Raw genomic sequence first — 21319 nt, 5'->3', positions numbered from 1 at the left:
GCGGCCATCCGCCAGGGGAGCAGCCGTGGCTGTCTACCTGGGGACAGAGGGGTCGCTGCCGGCCACCGAGAGCCAGAGGAACCACGGCCATCTACCGAGAGGGGGAGGAGCGGTTCTGTCCACCAGGGGCCGGAGGACTCACTGCTGTCTACCAGGGGATGAGCGAGCTGGCATCCGCCAGAGGGCGGAGGAGCGGTTGAGGACCGGCGACAGTGCGTCCGGGAGCCGGCGAGCAAGTTCTTTTCTCTCTCTCTCTCTCTCTCTCTCTCTCTCTCTCTCTCTCTCTGTGTCTCCGCTCACCCTTTCCCTTTCCCTATGCCTCCCCTCGTCTCCCCCCCCAGGTTCACAGGAGATGGGGTGGACCACTGGCTGACAAAACGGCAGGAAGGATAGCGTCTCCCCAGAGATGGGGGGGGGGGAGTTAGTCAGACCGGTGGCGCCCTAGCCTGAAATGGGCGGGGGAGGAATGTGACGAGGAGGAGGGTGTAGCCGGGCCGTGATGGAGCATGGCTGGTGCTGATTCAGCTGATCAGCAGGAGAGCGAGATAAGGGGCGGCCGGAGACGCCGGTTGGGGAGAGAGAAACGCACGCAGCCGCATTGTGTGTATCTGTTTGTGTTATGGTTTATGTTTGATTTATGTTTTGCATTAAAACTTTATGTTGACTCTTCAGCCGGTTCCGCCTCCTTGCCCATCCTTATACTGTTACAGTAATTAATGCTTTATCTATCTCTTTTTTCATTCTCGTATGGCTACATAATGATGGGAAATGTAGTTTTTTATTGTACAAGCCTGTTGCTTCATAAACCAGCTAAAATGAGTCTTATTTTCTGACAAGTTTTATTGTTATTTTTTATTAACAGTACTAAAAATGCAAACAAACTAAACAGCACAGTCAAAATCCCCAAGCAAAATGGAATTATTACCAATAACAATTTGCTTCTGCCATGGATCTTAAATCAACATGGCCCCAACTCGGAAAGTCAGGTCTAAAAGAAAATCCAGTTTCCCACTCATGATTACGACTTTGTGATGGTGTTCATGTGCACTCAACTCGCAAATACGATCATTCCAACATGACTTGAACGGACTGTGACTTAGCGGATTGTATGCAGCATCATTCAAACACAATGGTTTTCAGTTACTGATGCCACTGAAGAAATTCACAATTCACAGTCAGCCATTATTAGTTTGATTCATAGTGAAAGGGGAGGATAATAAGATTAATGTTGCGTTCCATTTAAAGTAAAATGTGGAATATTCCTACTTGATATCTCCAATCTCCGACCATGAATGCTTTCCATTGCCTGATGCTCAGAAGATGACATTTAAGGAAACAAAACTGCAACGTTCCCGTTAGCTTAGCAGGTATTCGATTGCCAGAAGAGATGTCCCATAGCAACCAAACTTATAATTAATGCTACAATGCTAGTGTTTGTTCTGTAGGTGTACAATTATCAAAAGAGAGTTTAATTTAGTTTTTTTTAACACCTATCTCTGTTAATGTTTGCTAAACAAGTTTTATAATCATGTAAGAACTTTGACTCATTGATGGATATTATTCAATAAAAGGGAATGTTTAGCATTTACTCTATGAATCTCCCTGGGTGCCGACATGTTTGTGTGACGTCACACACCTGCATCTCGAGTTTGAAGGTTGTTTCCAAGTTGGAGGTCTGACTTAAAGTGGCGTTCCATTACACTTTTCCTAGTAGGAGGTTGGAAATTACGACTTTCCAAGTTGAATAAAACGCAGCATAAGTAAGTAGTCTTCTGATATTCATGTAATCCTAACATGGCTGCCCCATGAGGGGACCCTCCCTATGTAGTACTAAAATTGCCTTTATAAAGTAACTGACACAACTGGAATCTTCATCCTATGTGAATGGCCAGTTCATACATATGTTTTAAAGGTACAATTCATTTCTTCAGGAATAAAATTTAATATTCTTTCACAAAGATTTTTAGGTGTCAAGTCAAATCATAAAACAATTTATTGTTCAAAATTGAGACAAAGTATTTTTGACTCTTTCTGGTTGTCAAAGTTTTATGTAATAAAGTACCAAAAGCAACAGGTATGGCTGGAAAACAGATCTGACTTTATTACAAAACAATAAGACTACAGAATTAATTTGCATATAGTTGCTGTTTTTTCCTTACCAGTCAATAGCAGAGCAGTGAGTTAAGTTCTCTCCCGTGACATCTTGGTTATACATTACATCCACAAACCAGGTTCTTCTTAAATGCACCCCACGGAAACATTTTGCAGTTCACTATTTACTGTCCTGAAAAGGTGAAAAGGACATACAAGGTTAGTTCGTTGATGGTAATGCGGTTAACAGCTGGCTCTGCTTGGCACAGTTCAGAACGGATAGCTGAGCTAATCGGCAGGACTGGACCAAATCCAGCGTCATAGTATTATATCTGCTCCTCATGTTTGTTTCAAGCCCCTCCTGTATCACCACCACATCTTGTCCATAATGTGGAATATGTCCATTCATTAAAGTTATTTGTGGAACTTTCCTTAAAAAAGTGACTGTTTGACTTGTCAAGTTTCTAGATGGGGACATGTATCTTGTTATCCATTTCTCTAAGAGGATTAGTCCAAGACAGATTAGCTTGGTTACCTCTCTTTATGCAAAAGCTGTTCAAGGTGCATACAGTGTTTGATAACCATCTGTCTGCTTGAAGAGACATCAGTTGGAACTCAAATAGTTTTGGGCATAAAAGAAGAGGACTGGAATGATTGGGCTCGATGTGTATCTATATCCTGATGGTCTTAGAGTTGCTACACCGGAAGATATAGAGAGATGGAAATCCGAGAGGGAAATGTATGACCCAAATGTGCGCCTCTTTGTGGCTCTTTTCTCCTACAATCCAGCTGTGATGTCACCAAACACTGAAACAATGGAGGAGGAACTGCCTTTTGAACAAGGACAGATCATTAAAGTAAAGAAGATTTCGAGAAGATTTGTTTTCCTCATTTTCACTTAATTCTCAGTTATTCTGAAATGTACCATAAGTGAATGTAGGAAATGGAACTTTTAGATCTTATTTGTACATTTTTTATGTATCATTGATACATAAATCAGATCATTGTTGTCCTATGCTTACTTCATGCTGTGATGGGAATCCATAAAGACTGAGATATGTTGTCTTGTAGGTGTATGGAGATAAAGATGCTGATGGCTTCTATAGTGGAGAGTTGGGTGGCCACTTTGGTTTCGTGCCAAGTAACATGGTATCTGAGATACCTGTTGAAGACGGAGAGCTTAAACTTTATTTGTCGCAGCAGGGATTTTTACCAGAGGAGACGCCCTCTATTGGCAAGTATTTTAAAAAAAAATTCTCTCTTGATGTTTCATGTGAAAAGTAGAAGTCTTTTGTGCCTTTAAAAATTAATAAATACATAAATAAATATGTAAAAGTCACATGTATGGATTTTTTTTTTCTTTTTCTGATGCATGCCACTATTGATTTTTAGCACCTAGTGAATCTTCTAGTGTGTCAGATAGTGTGAAGGTCCACAGGATGGTGGCCATCTTTGATTATGATCCTTGGGAAAGTTCTCCAAACATGGATATTGAGGTGATTGCCTTTAGAAGATATAATATACACTGTAGATTATGATATGTAAGATATAGATTATATAGATTGCAGAATAATTAGAATATTGTTTGCTAAGTCAAGCATCAATATTACTTTTGCAAATTCTTAAAGTTTGTGCTACGGGCATTAATGATACCTCAAATCATGCAGATTGTTACTTTTCTAAGCAATGGAACTTAAAAATTCCAAACTCCCACAGATTTACATTGGGGTGTGCTCTTTTGACATGGGCCTTGTAAACAACCACCCAGCAACACCCTTGATTATATTGTCCTATTAATTTATAAAATTAATAACTGGTAAATTTCAAAACCTGTATTACATACAATACCATTTGTACAATTTATACATATCTTACAATATCAAACTGTAAATTGTTTTCATTGAATTTCCGCTGTTATCTCCTGCAGGATGAGCTTTCCTTCCACGCAGAAGACATTATATATGTTTTTGGGGACATGGACAGTGATGGATTTTATTATGTAAGGATTATGACAAATACTTCCATGCATGAACTGTATATTGTGAATTGTGAGTTAAAGGGATAGTTCACCCAAAAATAAAAATTCTCTCATCATTTACTCACCCTCATGCCATCCCAAATGTGTATGACTTTCTTTCTTCAGCAGAACACAAACTAAATATAGTGAAAAGGACTTAAATATTACTCTGTTTCTCACCCAAAGCGATCATATCACTTTAGAAGACATTCATTTAACCACTAGAGTCATATGGATTACTTTTACTATGATCGTCTGTGCTTTTTGGAGCTTTAAAGTTCTGGTCACCATTCACTTGCATTGTATGGACCAACAGAGCTGATATATTCTTCTAAAAATCTTAATTTGTGTTCTGCAAAACAAAGAAAGTCATACATGTCTGGGATGGCATGAGGGTGAGTAAATGACGAGAGAATTTTCATTTTTGGGTGAACTAATCCTTTAAGCCCATGAATGAAAGAATGTATCTCTTGTATTGATCCTAGGGAGATCTACATGGTTATCGAGGACTTGTGCCATCAAATTTTTTGCAACCACTGCCTTGGGATTAAGGGAAATGAGTGATCATGTCCTGGGATCTCACTGAATCCAGTTCTCGCTTGTCCTTTTCTTTTTGTTCTTTTCTTTTTTACCAAGTGAAGTGTCTTGTTGCCTGTAATCAGGGTTGGGAGTAACGGAATACATGTAACAGGATTACATATTTAAAATACAAAATATAAGTAACTATATTCCACTACAGTTACAATTTAAATCGTTGGTAATTAGAATACAGTCACATTCAAAAAGTATTTTGATTACTGAAGAGATTACTTTGCATTTTATTGTAATTTGTTTAATTTAATATTTAGTCCTTTCAGATGGAAAACATTTATACATATAAATGATGCGATCCAAAGTGCATTTGAACAGCAGTGAAACACTTTCTTATGATGTGTTACATTCATACGAGCAGACAGAGAAGTACGTTTGAAGTAAGCAGTTGTGTGCCCCTCCCTTAATGCTCTGTTTAGTTTCATTTAATTACATTAGTAACAAGGGAAATAAATTTTGATTAACACAGGAGCTTTTGGAAGCAGCTAGTATTTTACTGCCTTGAATGATTGTAAATGGTATTTTAATGATGATCAGTTTTTAATTGTACATGTCTTTTTACTACAGACTGTATGGCTTCTAATGATTTTAAGCTATTTTTGTAGTGTCTTCTGCATTTGTATTATTTAAGCAATTCTGGTGCACTATGTGTCACTTGTGTTGATGTAACTTTTATGAGAATAGCTAAAAACAAGTATACAAACATTCCACTCTGTGAACTTTTCATGTTCCTTAGTCTTATTTCCTTTCATTTTAATGTCAATATAATACACATATGATTTAAAAGTTGTTCAATATACATTAATGTTTTCATGTAGATACTTGATTGATTGTAAAATAAAAAACATTACAATCATTAGTTTTATTACAATCAGTCATTCAGCAGAGCACAGTCACAATACATATAATAATCACAATAGCATAAATCACAATCTTTATTCATTTTTCATACAGTAAATTGATTTCATTTCAGTACATTTCAAGAATATTCAGCATCAGTCGAGGTCCACAAGATTATGATTGTCCATCGCAGCAAACAGTACACTCATCCATAAAGTAGGAAACACTACACCGTGTAGAAACCTTTAGTAGTGCTGTCTACTTTATGAGTGACTGCACTGTACCTCTGAAGTTCCCGCCTCTTCTCTTTGTGCTCCAGTCGTACTTCCTCTCTCTCTCTCTCCATGTGGTCCAAATGTTCATTATACAGCAATTTGTTCAATCTGTTTTGTTTTTTTGGGGGGGTTTTATTATTAAAGAAAAACAATTAAACTGGTGTTAATTCAATGGTCATGTCGTGTTTAAATATCAAATGACTGGATTTTCAACTGCATGAACTTCAAGCAATTTTTTTAATTTATTTTTTTGCACTTGTTCGAAGTGCGTCACAGTTAACCTCAAGGGAGTTTAGAATCTCCCATTTTTATTGTCTATGTTTTAGGTAAAAGTTAAACATTACATCTGTAATGTCCTATTCTGACGTAATTTAAACTGGAATAATGTAATTTACCTCCAATTTGCTGTTTCCTCTAAAACATTGTGCATTTAAAGTGGATAAGATGAAGACAAGATAAGATGTGTGGTAAACCTGACATTAGATTTTGCCATATTTTTATGATTTTGGATATTTACAACTACGAGAAATAAAGAGTACAGTAAATGGTTTGATTAAAAAAAAAAATGTATAATTGCTTTATTTTATGTTTTAGCAAATTCAACCAAGACATTCTTGTATTTAAATCTTTTTCAGCAGGTTATCTCATATAAAAATAAGTAAATAGTCATTTGTGCAAAATTTTAGATTAAACTGAAGAGCAGGGACTTACCGGTTCTCTGCCTACTTGATCCCGGAAACAACAGAGAAATGACAAAGAAGTTGTTGCCTTTTAACACTTTTTAAGCCACATGGTGCAAACCACAGGAAGAGGCCCTGCAGTCTGTCTTAAAGCAGCAAAAATGCACGCCTATTGGACTGCAGCAAGTTTCGTTCTAAGATAGACAGAAAGCAATTCCTTTTAAGGGCATTCTAACCGATAAAAGGTACATCAGAAATGGCAAAATAACCCCTTGGTCTTTAATATTCATAAAAAATCAGACAGAGAAATAAAGAGGAAGTCTGGTAAACATGATCAGGTTGCATCACGCTCCCACATACAGGAGACTAACATTGGGTCTGGGTCAAGTTAACATTTCATTTGCTTAAATAAGTGCTAAAAAGTGCTCAATTATGATGTTAAAATAAACATATTTATGCATTATTAGCATCACAATAGCTTCGATCTATGTAACGCGTTCATGTTGGCTCCACTTGTAGAGCTCTTTAGTTCCTGGGGGGAGGGAAGTTTGTTGTGCAAAACCAGTTTCATCAGAGCATTAGGTGTACTTTGTGGCAAATATGAGCATGCAGTGTTACTAATATGTGCATATGATTGTTATATAGCTACACGTTTATGCTGTGTCATTTAAATAAGTGCCTTGCTAATTTCTTGTTGCTTTGGTTAAAGGAATATTCCAGGTTCAATACAAATTAAGCTCAGTTAACAGCATTTGTGGCATAATGTTGATTTCCACAAAAAATAATTTTGACTCGTACCTCTTTTACAAAAAAATAATTAAATAAATCGCAGTTACATTGTGGCACTTACAATGGAAGTGAATGGAGCCAGTGCATGAACTTTAAAATACACATTGTTACAAAAGTATGGGCACAAGATGTAAATATTATACATGTTAACATGATTTTAGTGCAATACAATCACTTACTAACCTTATCTGTGTAAAATGATATCCAATATAACAACTTCATTATCATGACAACATAATCCCAGTTTTGGATATAACTTTACACAGATAAGGTTAGTAAGTGATTGTATTGTAGTTAAATCATGTTAACATATATAATGTTAGATCATGTGGCCATACTTTTGAAACTGTGTATTTTAGCATTTATGGACTAGCCCCATTAATTTCCAAAGTAAATGCCTTACTGTAACCAAATTATTTTTGTGGTAGACAACATTATGCCACAAATGCTGTCGATTGAGCGTAGCTTGAACTGAACCCGGAACATTTCTTTACTGTTATTGGAAAGTGTTACTGCTTTATTGTAAACAGTATGATGCTATTTAAATTACAGACCTTTTAAAGCATTAATATAGCCCTGAAACTATCAACTGTGAGACTCTGAAATCTATTGTAAATCAAACTTGAAGACAAGCTTAGAGAAGCCTCTTTTTTGCTCCCACTTTTCTTAGAAGATACTTGTCAGACTCCCCTGAGTTTATAGGACTCATCTTAGCAGAATTTCCCCGAACACAATGTACACAAGATGGACTTGGTTGTCTAGACAACCCAAACCTCAAACTCTTGTTTGACAAACAGAAAAGGAAGTGAGGGCTGTGCAGAGACTTCTCTGTGATGTGCAAAGATAATATTCTAAGAAAAAAACAAAACAAAAAAACAAGTGCAACATGATTTACGGACATCTTATCAAGAGAAATGCAACTGGTTAAATTTTGTTTCAAAATGTCAGTAAAGTATAGAATTGCAAAGGTTTGCATATCCAGTGAATTTATCTGATGCACTGGCATCAGAGCTTATGAAAGGTCAAATCTAAAGGACATAGTTTGCTTCCTTTTAATCAGAGACACAAAACTCTCATTGAGTAATCCACTGGTGTGAATGGATTTGTTATCATTCTACCATGAACTTTATTGTCCTTTACAACTGTGTCAATGCCTGTCCTGTACAAAATTTTCTCACACTTCAACCAATGAAGCATGAGGGAGGGGTTGAGTCTGGACTTGAATTATAGGTCTACACCTATTTTTGCACAACATTGGATTAACTCCTGAAATAAACACCACAGTATACATAGAGTCTTCAGCAACTAACTGCGAGACAGGTTTGGATTAGGGTTAATTACATTATCTTCTTTTCCTTTAAGATGCAGGAGAAACTGATTAAATACTTACATTGTTCCTAAATAACCTACTAAAAGCAAAACATATTGTGCCTGCATATTGGAAAATATGCACAGGTTGACGAACAAAGATCAAATTTTATAAACTTTCTTGTTTTCAACAATGGTCAGCAAATGATTTCAGACATTTCAAAGACAAACATACCAATCTTAAGAAATAGCTTACCCATAATGAAATAAGTATATTTGAACAAACTACTTTAAATCTATTTTATTTTGCTTTGCATTTTTTTTTAAATTCTTTTCAGTAGGAGCATGTTTATAGAAAAATTTGAAGTTGCATGACCCCAAATTTGTAACCTAGAATTACCACTAGGTGGCACAACTACTGTAACTAACAACTTTGGTACTTACTGTTACTAACTGTAAACTGGACAGATCAGAGACTGTAAATGCCAAAGGATACTTCCGGTGTGCGTGGTGAGGAATGCTCCTTGCACAGTATGTGTGACGCATCTTGAATCGCACACATGGTCCTCGGCTGTGCGTGTCGTCTGCGCATGCGCTGGCCATTGACTGTACTTAAAGAGTGTCACAAAGCAGTTGTAGTGCACATGCATTGAATGTGTTCCTATTCGTTTGTGGTCAGAAAAGTGTACTCACAAAGGCAACACGGTTGACCAGGCACGAGGCGATCCAGGACACGCAAAAACATAGTATACCTGGACCTTTACGTCCCATCTGGACACATATGGAAAGATAACCTACAAGTGTATGTCTGCAACATTATGCTGCATATTATGCTGCATAATGTATCAAAACATTGAAGACAATAGACCTTATTCACGCTAGTGCCATCTTTGATTTTTAATGGGAATGAAAACGAGGTTGTGAGGGATAGACGTACACTCAACCATGGCACGAATGGAATAAAGCTGTATAAAGCTCCTACATCACATCTGATTTTCCACAACTCATGAGGTCTGGAGTTCTTTGTATACTGAATGTTCTTGGACAGATATTTTATCAATGTTTTGTCCACGGAACGATCCAAAAACACTTTAAACTGCAGTACAGCCCATTGAAGAGACTGTAAGTCAATCCCTCACAGCCTCATTGTCATTCCTATTAAAAATCATTTATATAGTGCTTTTCTGACACTACACTCAAAGCACTTTACACAGTGAACATGGTACTCTCCTCAAGCACCAGCAGTGTGCAGCATCCACCTGAATGTTGCAACAGCAGCCATAGTGTATCAGTACACTTACCACACACCAGCTATTGGTGGAGAGAAGAGAACAGAGTTATAGAGCCAATTAATGGATGGGGATTATTAGGAGGCCTTGATTGAAAAGGGCCAATGGGGAGAATTTGGCCAGGACACCAGGGATTACACCCCTACTCTTTACAAGAAGTACCCAGGGAAAGAGAGTCAGGAACTCCATTTAACATTTCATCCAAAGGACAGTGCCTTTTTACAGTATATTGTCCTCATCACTATACTGGGGCATTGGGAACCACACAGACCCCCTGCTGGCCTACCTAATAACTCTTCCAGCAGCAACCTTAGTTCCCTATCTGTCACTCACTCGATGTTGTGTCAATGTAGTGACACTAGGGGTCACTCTTGGGAGCCCCAACCACCTCTGATCTTTGAAAAAAGGCCAATGGTTCGAGTTTGACCTCTTATTCGGGGCCCGGGAAGACGATGAGCTCTCGAGCGCAGCATCGGAGAGCGGGCTCGTTCAGTCCGGCGCGGAGGCTTTGGCTGGGCTTCCTCCCTCGGGTGCGGTCGCCCAGTCGCAGGCCGACGTGGAGCTGGCCGATATGCTTGCCCGGGGCCCCGCGAGCTGAACCCTCGCGGCTCGACGATTGGTTCCTCGGCTCGGAACGCCGCTCATGGCCGCGCCCGGCCCCGGTTCCTTTCTTCCCGGAGGTGCATGAGGAGCTGACAAGATCATGGAGGGCACCTTTCACGACCCAATCCCGATCTCTCAGCTCCCCCACCCTCACTACCCTCAATGGTGAGGAAGCCAGGGGCTATTTGGGGATCCCCCAGGTGGATAAGTCGCTCATGGTGCACTTGTGCCCGCAGAGCGCCACCACCTGGCGCGGGCGCCCAAAGCTCCCGTCAGGGCCTGTAGGTTCACGTCGTCTCTGATGGCTAAGGCCTACGGCGCCGCTGGATAAGCTGCCTCCGCCCTGCATGCCATGGCTCTCCTGCAGGTACACGAAGCTAAGGCACTGAAAGAACTGCACGAGGGTAGTTCCGACCCGGGATTGATGCAGGAACTTCAACATATCCCGCCCCGGCGCGGCTCAAGACCCTGCACCCCGTCTGCTCATCGCCAAGGGCGTTCTCATGCAGCAACAGCACTGGCTCTGCCGCAGCCCGCCCCCACGGGCCGGCCCTGGCGTGGAGCCCACCGCAGGAAGCAGACGCCACCCGTCTCATGGCCGGCCACCAAGAACCCGAGAAAGGCTTCGAAGCACCCCAGGGTCACCCGTCTCAGGGACGAGGAGACCCGCTGCTCTGGAGCTGGTGAACAGACCACTCCATCCCCCGGTGGAGGGCCGGGAGGAGAATCTTTTGTTTTTATTTAATTTTGCAACATGTCCAAGAGGCTGCGGTACCCAAAAGTTCAACAAAAGAGCGGTTTTCTTGTTCCCTGGGTCACATATCCGGAGTGCACAGCCGACATCACGACCACCATCCACCATTCCATTTCAGCAGGTTTGGCGCTCCAGTGGCGGCCCCCCCGCCCCTGCACACCCAGCTGTGGCGTGCCCACAACCACACCGGGATGGTTCCGATGGACTGCGGGGATCATATACTTCCTCCCCCCTCCCCGACCGATCCTATGGTGGGTATCAGGAGCCAGGTAAGTGCTTCGATGTCCATCGACTCAGCATGGCCACGGGGCTCAAGCCCCCTCGATGTGGCGCCCCAGGCTCTGCCCCGCCGTGAGGCCCCATCCGCCAGTACGTCCGACGAGATTGTCCCCTTGGTCCTCCTCGCCCGGAGCTTGGACACGTGGCTCGTGCTTTCCAACCCGTCCCAATGGCTGATCAGGACCGTCCGACTCGGCTATGCGATTCAGTTCACCAGGTGTCCGCCCAGGTTCAGCGGCATCCGCTTCACCTCAGTGAAGGGTGATAATACCGCTACCTTGCACACGTAAATCGCTACCCTACTATGGAAGGGTGCGATAGAGCCTGTCCTCCGGCCGAGATGAAGAAGGGGTTTTACAGCCCCTACTTCATCGTACCGAAGAAAGGCGGTGGGTCACGGCCAATCTTGGACCTGCGAGTACTGAACCGGGCTTTGCACAGACTCCTGTTCAAGATGCTGATGCAAAAACGCATTCTAGTGAGCATCCAGCATCAAGATTGGTTCGCGGTGATAGACCTGAAGGACGCGTACTTCCACGTCTCGGTTTTACCTCGACACAGACCCTTCCTCTATGAGGCGCCTGTATGCCTTGAAGTGCCGTCTGTTCTCTAAGTGGTGTTCTTCCCGATGCAAAGACCCCCAGAGATGTGCAGTTGGATCGGTGCTTTTCTTCCTGCAGGAGAGGTTGGAGGGGTAGCTGTCCCCCTCCACCTTGAAGGTGTATGTAGCCGCCATTTCGGCACATCACGATGCAGTGGATGGTAAGTATTTGGGAAGCACAACTTCAGGTTCCTGAGAGGTGCTAGGAGGTTGAACCCCCCCAGACTGCACCTCATTCCCTCATGGGATCTCTCTGTAGTCCTTTGGGGACTATGGGGAGCTCCCTTCAAGCCGTTGGAGTCAGCCGAGCTAAAGGCACTCTCTCTGAAGACTGCCCTCCTGACTGCGCTCACTTCCATCAAGAGGGTAGGGGACCTGCAGGCATTCTCTGTCAGCGAAACGTACCTGGAGTTCGGTCCGGGCTACTCTCACGTGATCCTGGGACCCCAACTGGGCTATGTGCCCAAGGTTCCCATGACCCCATTTAGGGATCAGGTGGTGAACCTGCAAGCGCTGCCCCAGGAGGAGGCAGACCCAGCCTTGGCGTTGCTGTGTCCAGTGCGCGCTTTACGCATCTATTTGGATCGCACACAGAGCTTTAGTAACTCTGAGCAGCTCTTTGTCTGCTTTGGCAGACAGCAGAAAGGAAGTGCTGTCTCCAAACAGAGGATCGTCCATTGGGTCATTGACGCCATCGTGATGGCATATCACGCCCAGCATGTGCTGCCCCCCATGAGGCTATGAGCCCATTCTACCAGGAGTATGGCGGCCTCCTGGGCCCTGACCAATGGTGCCTCTCTAGCAGACATCTGCAGAGCAGCGGGCTGGGCAACACCCAACACCTTTGCGAGGTTCTACAATCTCTGGGTTGAGCCGGTTTCGTCCCGTGTTTTGTCAGGAACAAACAGGTAAGTTCCGGGAAAGCTGGCCGGGTGTACCGCTTGCGCATAGCACCTTTCCCTCCTTTGAGGTGAAGATGTGCGCTGTTGACTCCCAGTAGTGTTCACAAAGTGGTGATCCCTGGATGACTTTCCTCCTTAGCACTGTGGCAGACGAGTTTGCGGAGAAACTCACTGCTGGCCCTGTACATGTGCTAACTAAGCCTGTACTGGGGTAGGTGCTCCACATGTGCTGGTTCCCCATAGGTGGCTCCATGTGATGTATATCTGCTGCTAAATCGTTTCCCTGTTGGTAAACTGCATCTTCCTTGGGCAGTGGTTCCTCTGCCCCCGGTCACCGTGTTTGTAGAGTTCCTCCCCTCTTGGGTAGGACCTACCATGGGACTTCTCCATTTGACATACTTCTGACAAGACTTGGAAAGAACATGTGATGTATTTCCACTCAAAATACCCCCCCCCCCCATCTGGGCGGGGTGTGGTCTCCGTGGTGTCTTCCCCTTGGGAGTGACACCCCCCCAATGTAGACACTTATGGCCCCAGTCGGTAAACAAATTCCACTCTTTTTGGGGAGAAAAGAGAGGAAAAGAGACCATGACTGGGCTAGTCTGTCCCTATTTTTTGTGCAGTCGACTTGTTCCTGAAGGACCGTTCGACGCTCATAAGAGTGTTGGGGAAGGTTACGTGACGGCCTGGTGCGCTGGCTACGAGGCACACAGCGGTCTGCCCGTCTCGCACCGCCAGTCTACGTAACACAGTTCAGCTTATTGTGGCGTTTCATATAGGGATCCCTAGTGTCACTACATCGACACAACGTCTAGTGAGTGACGGATAGGGAACGTCCTGGTTACTTTCGTAACCTCCTTTCCCTGTTGGAGGGAATGAGATGTTGTGTCCCTCCTGCCACAATACTGAACTATCCGCTGAAATGACTGGGACTTTGTCTCGGCTCCTCAGCACAAAACCTGAATGAGTGGTTGCATACCAGCTCCTTTTATACCCGTATGTCCAGGGGAGTGGCATGCAAATTACACTTGCCAATTCCCATTGGCCTTTTTTCAAAGATCAGAGTTGTTTTGGGCTCCCAAGAGTGACCCCTAGTATCACTACATCAACACAACATCTCATTCCCTCCATCAGGGAACAGAAGTTACGAAAGTAACCAAGACATTTTCCCCCAGGAGGTCTCCCATCCAGGTACTAACCAGGCTCAACCCTGCTTAACTTCAGTGGGCAAACAGTCCTGAGCTACAGGGTGATATGGCTGCTGGCTATTGTATAAATATAACTTTGTTAACTACATTTTCTATTCAAATTTACTGTTTTTAATGTTTACTTCTACAATGTTGGCAACAGTATTAACCATTAATGTAAGACTAATAGTGATTTGGAAGGTTGTAGCTGATGGTAGCTAAAGTTTGCTGTGGGTGGAGATATTTTCAATTATCGATACTAGAGTATCCCAAATTCTATGGATGGCTCATTAACTTTTATAACATAGATAAGAAAAGGCAGATTAAATTGGCAAAATAAACATATCCACTCTCCTCACATGGTGTTTGAACATGGTGTTTTGAGCTTTGCGTTTGAATAATACCAGCTCAGTGATATGGTTACCATGACCAGTGGATTTATGGTGCTAATAAAAGGTTACAGGTTTGATCCCAGATATCATAACACAAGTAGGGGCATATCAACCTTTTTTATTTTATATTTAATCAATATATAATCAGTACTTATGCCTTAATGTGCCTCCACCACTTCTTGAATCATTCCTACACCCTGAAACAAGTATAGCCTTAAATTGCTTGTGTAAAGCACAGGCTAGGATGAGTACAACTAAAGTAAGACAACTGGTAATTTTTTGTATATAATATTTTTTTTTATTTTCCTCTGAACAATGGACTTTAGCTATTTATAAAATAAAATATTGTGTGAGGGGCTAAGACATTTGGCATCATATTGTAAAACAACGGCAATAAGAAATTTTCAGGACATGTCCCACATCTGTATTCAATGTGTAGGTTCTACATAGCTAATATCCTGTTTTGTGATTTGTAACCTGACTTAAACTGTATTTCAATTAATATTTTGAAATACTCACAATTAACCAATATCTGCATGGCGCATTCTTATGCAATCATAAGTTTAATGATCACCAGGTTTTGGGCACCCTTGTATTCGTCTATAAAATGTGAAAGGAGGGGTCAATGAGAAAGCATTGTTATAAAATGTGCAACCAAAGTATACAATCATAAAATACATTCCCCTGCCCTTCAGCTGAAGTAGTGATCATTCAAGTGGAATTTTCACTTAAAATAAACCATTAAGGATGAACGTGTTATATCTATCCATTTTACTTCCGATTTTTTGCAGGACTGCAACAAGCGCAGGTAGGTGGACAAAATGTTTTGCATAAAATTTTGTATTATTTCATTTGAGAAAAAACAAAAAACAAATCTAATGTTATCAAGCCTGTTATTGTTGATGAAGGTCAAATCCCTCCATCCTTAAATCTTGATGACAGAGTCCATCAGTATTGTTTTAGCAGTCTTAGCTATTAGTCTTACAAATGATTTGTGTCTCATTAAAAATACGATATGTATCTAAATCATAAGTATATATAAAAAAAACCCCAGCAAACTAAACAACAAAAAAGTAACAATTCAAAAGAAAAAAAAAAGAAAAAGGTAAATTTAAGAGATAAGCAGCTCTATAACAAAATGTGTTATTTGTTTTGATGAATACTTTGGTTAATAATTGTTTTCAAGCATAAGTTTGAGGTCCCTTCCCTATTGAACATGTGAATCATGCACCAATCCAAATGTTTTTGAGGCACATACAGCTGAACAGAATTCAAAACCATTGCAGGGGACTCTTAAATTAATTTTCAGGCAGATTAAACCAAAATGTTGGAATACTATACCTTTGATCAAGTTAAAAAAAATAAATCTTTCCAAGCAACAATTATAACATTCAGGTATACCATTCAAATCAAGTCAAAAAGATGAAAAATCTCAGACCATGCTCTTTTAAATCTACAAATGTGCTTTTTGTGTATAATGTATGCTATTCACGGTTGGTCATAGACCTTTATTAACAAAACATTGTGAATATAAATTGGAGTTTACAATTAGTAACCTGGTCATTAACTTGATTTTATTTTCAGACTGGTGCTATCAGTCACAGGTAACTTGCAGCAACACATGCAGAGGTGTGTATTGTGCCTCATTTAATACTATGCATAATGAATGCATGTAAAATATGATACGTGCTGAAATATCATGAGCAATTCTTTGTGTAGGACCAGATGAATGGGCAACAATAGCCACAACCTGTGGAGGCAGAAAACAGTCACCCATTAATATTGTAACAAAGCAAGTTATCCCAGACCATCGCCTGACCCCGGTACAGTTTACAGGCTACCAACAGTCATTCAGTGGAATCATTAAGAACAGTGGGCATACAGGTAAGTTTACACAAGTATATATTTTTTTGTTCTGTTTTGTTCTTAAACAATGCCTGGTAAAATACTTTTACCCAATCAGCTAGATATTAATTAAATTTGATAGAACAGACAATATTTTTTAAGCTCTTTTTAGAGTACTGTGATCAAGTTCATGATTTACCATCTTTAGTGCAAGTTGATCTGCCAAACACTGCTGTTATCACTGGGGCCAGCTTAGGAACTGCTTATAAAGCCCAGCAATTACACCTGCATTGGGGAAAGAATGGTGGACCTGGATCAGAACATACTATAGATGGAGAGCAGTATCCTATGGAGGTATTAGACCACTAAACTGGATATATTGAGAGGTTATATCCATACAGTTGTGTTTCAATAAGGAGATAAGCATGCATCTATCTTTCACAGCTTCACATTGTCCATATAAAAGAAACATATAATTCTCTGCAAGAGGCTGTCGGTGACCCTTCTGGAGTGGCTGTTCTTGGATTTTTTTATGAGGTAAAAACACATACAACATGATCACATAGATTCATTCCAAAAAACATTCCACCTATAGTTTGACCCAATATGTATGATCATGCTGGTATGCAAGAATAGCTGCAGGCACCAATTGTAATTTTCTCATCATTGCCTGGTACAGATTCGATCAAATGTGGATAAAGTTATATGCATTAAGAGTTCTAGTAGAAACCCAACCAGGCATAGGCCAGAGTACTTAAGGACAAATAAGTACAGAGTTTTTATAACTATTTATTTATGATTTTTTGTGTTGCATCTTATTAATTTCATAGAGTTGTGGCCTAATTTCATTGTACTGTGGCTTATTTCCATTGTGTTTGCAGCTTTTATTTGCTTTGCTAATTTGGTTCTGTTGTGCCCACCTGGGCCAGCGTACACATCCCTTTTGACTAAAAGAAAGAAGTTTTAGTCTCAAAAGACTGTTAGAGTCAGGGTAAGATTTAGGTGTTGGGTTAGGGTTAGGAGTACAGTATATAATGTAATTACTACTAAATGTTGGAGAAAATGTTGGATGCACTGAGCCTTTCAAGTTACATTAGAAGTAAAGGAAAAAACACAGTTTGGGTCCAAGTACTGTCGTGCATGCGCATGACTGTAGTTTCACTTTTGACCACTGGTGGCACTTTGGACATTCCAGAAGCATAGACCGATATTAGTAGACAAAACAATTGATGACTTGTTGCAGATTTCCTGTGAGATCATATAAATGTATGTTTATGTTGTTTTTATGCTCAACAAATTCAAAATGTCTATATTTTTTCCTTGTTCATTGTCGCACACAAGTCATACACTCAGCACTACACATTTTAACCTTTTAATGACTTTTTAGTAACTCTTCAGCTGTCACAGAAATGCAAACAGATGAACATAATAATAATAAATAATAATAAATGCATTCTACAAAAACACTTTTGAACACATTTTTGAACACATGTGTAACCCAAGTACTTAAAAGTATGGCAGATGCTGTTTGCACCATTGTGAGCAAATACTGGTATATGCTATTTACACCCCAGTGCAAATAGTGGCAGATATTATTTGCACACCAACCCTGGTGCAAATAATGGTAGATACTAATTTCACCCTGGTGCACATAGTGTCAGATACTATTTGCATCCATATTTAAATACTGACATACAGTATGGGTATCTTTGCAGTGTGTTTATTGTGTTAATTTAGAGTCCCACAGACACACTTCATTAACCCCTACCCCTAAACCTAACCTTAACCTTAAATTAGAAAATATAACCTTGGTTTGATGCAATCTACACACAAGCGATGCCGAGCCGTGGTAACGACCCTTCTCTGCACTCCTCAACATTTACCATGAGCAAATCACTGTGAAGAAATCAACATTTCTATTCATTTTTATCTATTATTTTTAGTATTAAAGGAAATATTAGGAGTGGAAACAGGAAATCGGATGGGGAAAAAGAGTGGGACACAGCGAGGATTCGAACCGCAGCCGCTATTACAACAGTACACATTCACACACTGTCTTCACACCCCACGCCACTGCAGCGACACTTATTGTTTGGTTAGTCGTATATTTCTCTGGTTCCACCAGACTATTGGGGTGCAAATACACTATATGGCCAAAAGTTTGTGGACACCCCCTTCTAATTAACGAATGTGGTTACTCCATTAAATCCAGTAAAGAAAAATCTTAATGTTTCTTTATGTAATGGCTTGGGCTTTGTGTGCTTCCAAATCTGTGGCAACTGTTTGGGGATAGCCCTTTTCTGTTCCAGCATGACAATGCCCCTGTGAACAAAGTGAGGTCCATAAAGAAATGGTTTACTGTGTCTGGTGTGGAAGAAATTGACTGGCCTGCACAAAGCCCAGACCTGAACCCCACTGATCACTTTTGGGGTGAACTGGAACAGCAAATGTAAGTCAGGCCCCATCGACCAACATCAGTTCCTGACCTCACTGATAGCCTTGTGTCTGAATGAGAGCAAATCCCTGCAGCCATGTTACTACATACAGTATAGTGGAAAGCCTTCCCAAAATAGTGGAAGCTGTTATTACAGCAAAGGGGGAAATTGATGCCTAAGGTTTTGAAATCAAATGTTCATCAAGCACATATGGTGTCCACAAACATTTGGCCATATAGTGTAGCTGCCCTGTGTAGCAGATGCTATTTACACAGGGGTGCAAATAGACACTCTGTAAAAGTAATTACCTTAATTAAAAGTCAGTAACTGTAATCTGACTACATAAATTTAAAATGTGATGCCTACTGTTTGCCTTAAAAAATTATTTCGAATATCTAGTTGATTTGCAATCAGATTACACCCAACACTGATAATCGTGCACAGACACACGATTATTTAGTTGAATGGCGTGTTCAGTTTGTTACAGCTACAACAGCTTATCATTGTTTGGTCATATTTTACAGGAATCAAAGAGTGCCAATAAGAAATATGAGTCCATCATAAATTCCCTGATCAATATTAAACTCCCAGGTAAGATTATTTACTTATCTTCAAAGGTTAATAATTTTTTTTTTTGTTTTTTTGTTTTTGTTTTTTTGATTAAAGGTCTTTTATGATACATAACAGTGAAGGTCACACATTATCTAATATATGGAGGGACCAGTTATATAATGTATTATTATTCTGATAGGCTAATGCTATATTTAGACAGGGTGTGTTAAAGAACAGGAATTTTATAACAACCTATGAAACATCTATTTTTAGGCACCAATGCAACACTTGAAACTATGTCGTTAGACATGCTGATTCCCTCTCATGAGACCTTGGGGCAGTACTTTCGCTACCAGGGGTCTCTCACCACACCAGGCTGTTCTGAAGCTGTTGTCTGGACTGTATTTGAAAAACCCATAACACTCAGCAAGGAACAGGTAGTTTATGATTTGTATGAAGGACTAAAACGTTTCTTGAGCATGCAGGAAAATCACACAGTTGGCCAAATCTGTTGTCTCATCTTTGTCTTACAGCTCTCTGCATTTTCAAGTCTACAGTTTGGCAATGAAACTGCCATGGTAGACACATACCGACCCGTTCAGTCCCGGAATGGATGTGAGGTGTCTTACTCCATGAGTATTGTTGTTTGTGTTAGCACTACCTTATTGGTCAGCTCTGTTTTCACAACCATCTCAGTTCTCACAGTCTGATTTATAGATAGTGCATCAGTTATCTATTGGGGAATTTGCTTAAAAGCATGTGTCATTTATAATTCAATAATAAATCAAGTTAAGTCGAATCAAATTTTATTGCTGTTCAATCATGGGTAAAAAAAAAAGGTATTCCTCCAACCAGTGGCGGTTCTAGCTTGTATGCCGCCCTGGGCGGCTGCCCATGTTCCCCATGCCTAAATCCGCCACTGCCTCCAACAGGCCCTTTTGCTGTTCTAACATAAGACAATGAATTATATTGTGCACTGCATGTCATTTTTAAATCCTTTTATGGCGATTGCAGGGGAGGATTGCCAGTCGGTCAGATGCCAGTCCTTAGACTTTTAAGATGCACTCATTAATTCTTTTGTTTATGTTGCGCTGGCAGCTATCAGTGTAGATTTGAAATCACACAAGAGCAAAAGTTCTCAATTACAAATGCTATTGTAGAAATGTGTTATTCGCAGCAGCAGTACACAAGTCAATGTAATAGAAGCCAAAAATGCAAATTAATGATAATAGTGCCATACAATACAGGTCAAGGTTATTAAAATCACAAAAGATGTGCCCCTGTATAGTCCACATTCTAAAACCAAGAAAAAAAAATCACGCCCACTGAGTGTTTGAACTTGAGCTCCTCATCATATGTTGCGAGCAAGGTTCACACCAGTATGAAATGTAAGTAAATGATATTCTTTTATATTTAGCCTTTAATTTAAGATGCATAAAAATGTATGACTCCAGTGACTTTGTTGCTGCAGATCACTGTCGGTGTGAACTAAGACTAGGCGATATGTAAAAAAAAAAGTAATTTCACGATATTTTATAAAAAAATATTGCAACATCTGATTACATCGGCAGGGAAGGAAATGAAACATAGGGTGCGTATCAATCAGCTCCATAGTTCTGCAGTCAGGGCGCTGACCAGGGAATCTGCAATTTCTAGGGCTGTCCCAATCACAGTATCATTTTAGCTCCTTAAAAGTTCCCATAATGCACTTTAAAATCCAGGATGCATCGTTACTCACTATGTTCCCTTACCGGAAACGTTGTCAGGTCTTCTGAAGTCTCTCAATTTGTTAGAGGATGAGTATAAAGCCTTATTTTCTCTTTAAAAGACAATTATCTTTCATCCATTATGTTCTGAAAGGGAAATATTACATTTGTTAGTAAAAGACT

At 40.6% G+C, this 21319-nt stretch overlaps 2 protein-coding genes and 1 long non-coding RNA gene across 3 annotated transcripts; 2 read left to right on the top strand and 1 right to left on the bottom strand.

Moving 5' to 3' along the window:
• The first annotated feature begins 2637 nt into the window (after positions 1 to 2637).
• On the top strand, positions 2638 to 5283 carry si:ch211-105f12.2 (RIMS-binding protein 2-like). Its single transcript, XM_051678708.1, has 5 exons — positions 2638 to 2948; positions 3163 to 3325; positions 3484 to 3587; positions 4019 to 4090; positions 4594 to 5283. The coding sequence occupies exons 1-5, from the start codon at positions 2742 to 2744 to the stop codon at positions 4657 to 4659; spliced, it is 612 nt and encodes a 203-aa protein (XP_051534668.1). The 5' UTR covers positions 2638 to 2741; the 3' UTR covers positions 4660 to 5283.
• Positions 5284 to 5435: 152 nt separating this feature from the next.
• LOC127429595 (uncharacterized) lies at positions 5436 to 6758 on the bottom strand. Its single transcript, XR_007895319.1, has 2 exons — positions 6526 to 6758; positions 5436 to 5922 (listed from the first exon to the last, which is right to left on the bottom strand). It is a non-coding gene; the product is annotated as an uncharacterized LOC127429595 (long non-coding RNA).
• Positions 6759 to 8169: 1411 nt separating this feature from the next.
• LOC127429694 (carbonic anhydrase 4-like) lies at positions 8170 to 20865 on the top strand. Its single transcript, XM_051678787.1, has 9 exons — positions 8170 to 8206; positions 8514 to 8603; positions 16183 to 16227; positions 16318 to 16482; positions 16652 to 16797; positions 16888 to 16980; positions 19403 to 19469; positions 19704 to 19867; positions 19964 to 20865. Exons 1-9 carry the CDS (start codon positions 8170 to 8172, stop codon positions 20138 to 20140), a joined length of 984 nt encoding a protein of 327 aa, XP_051534747.1. The 3' UTR covers positions 20141 to 20865.
• The last annotated feature ends 454 nt before the right edge of the window (positions 20866 to 21319 follow it).

This window comes from Myxocyprinus asiaticus, chromosome 39 (genome assembly GCF_019703515.2).
Source record: "Myxocyprinus asiaticus isolate MX2 ecotype Aquarium Trade chromosome 39, UBuf_Myxa_2, whole genome shotgun sequence".
NCBI classification, from domain to species: Eukaryota; Metazoa; Chordata; class Actinopteri; order Cypriniformes; family Catostomidae; genus Myxocyprinus; species Myxocyprinus asiaticus.
Note: the sequence above shows the minus strand (reverse complement) of the source record. Positions and strands in the feature narration are given on the sequence as shown.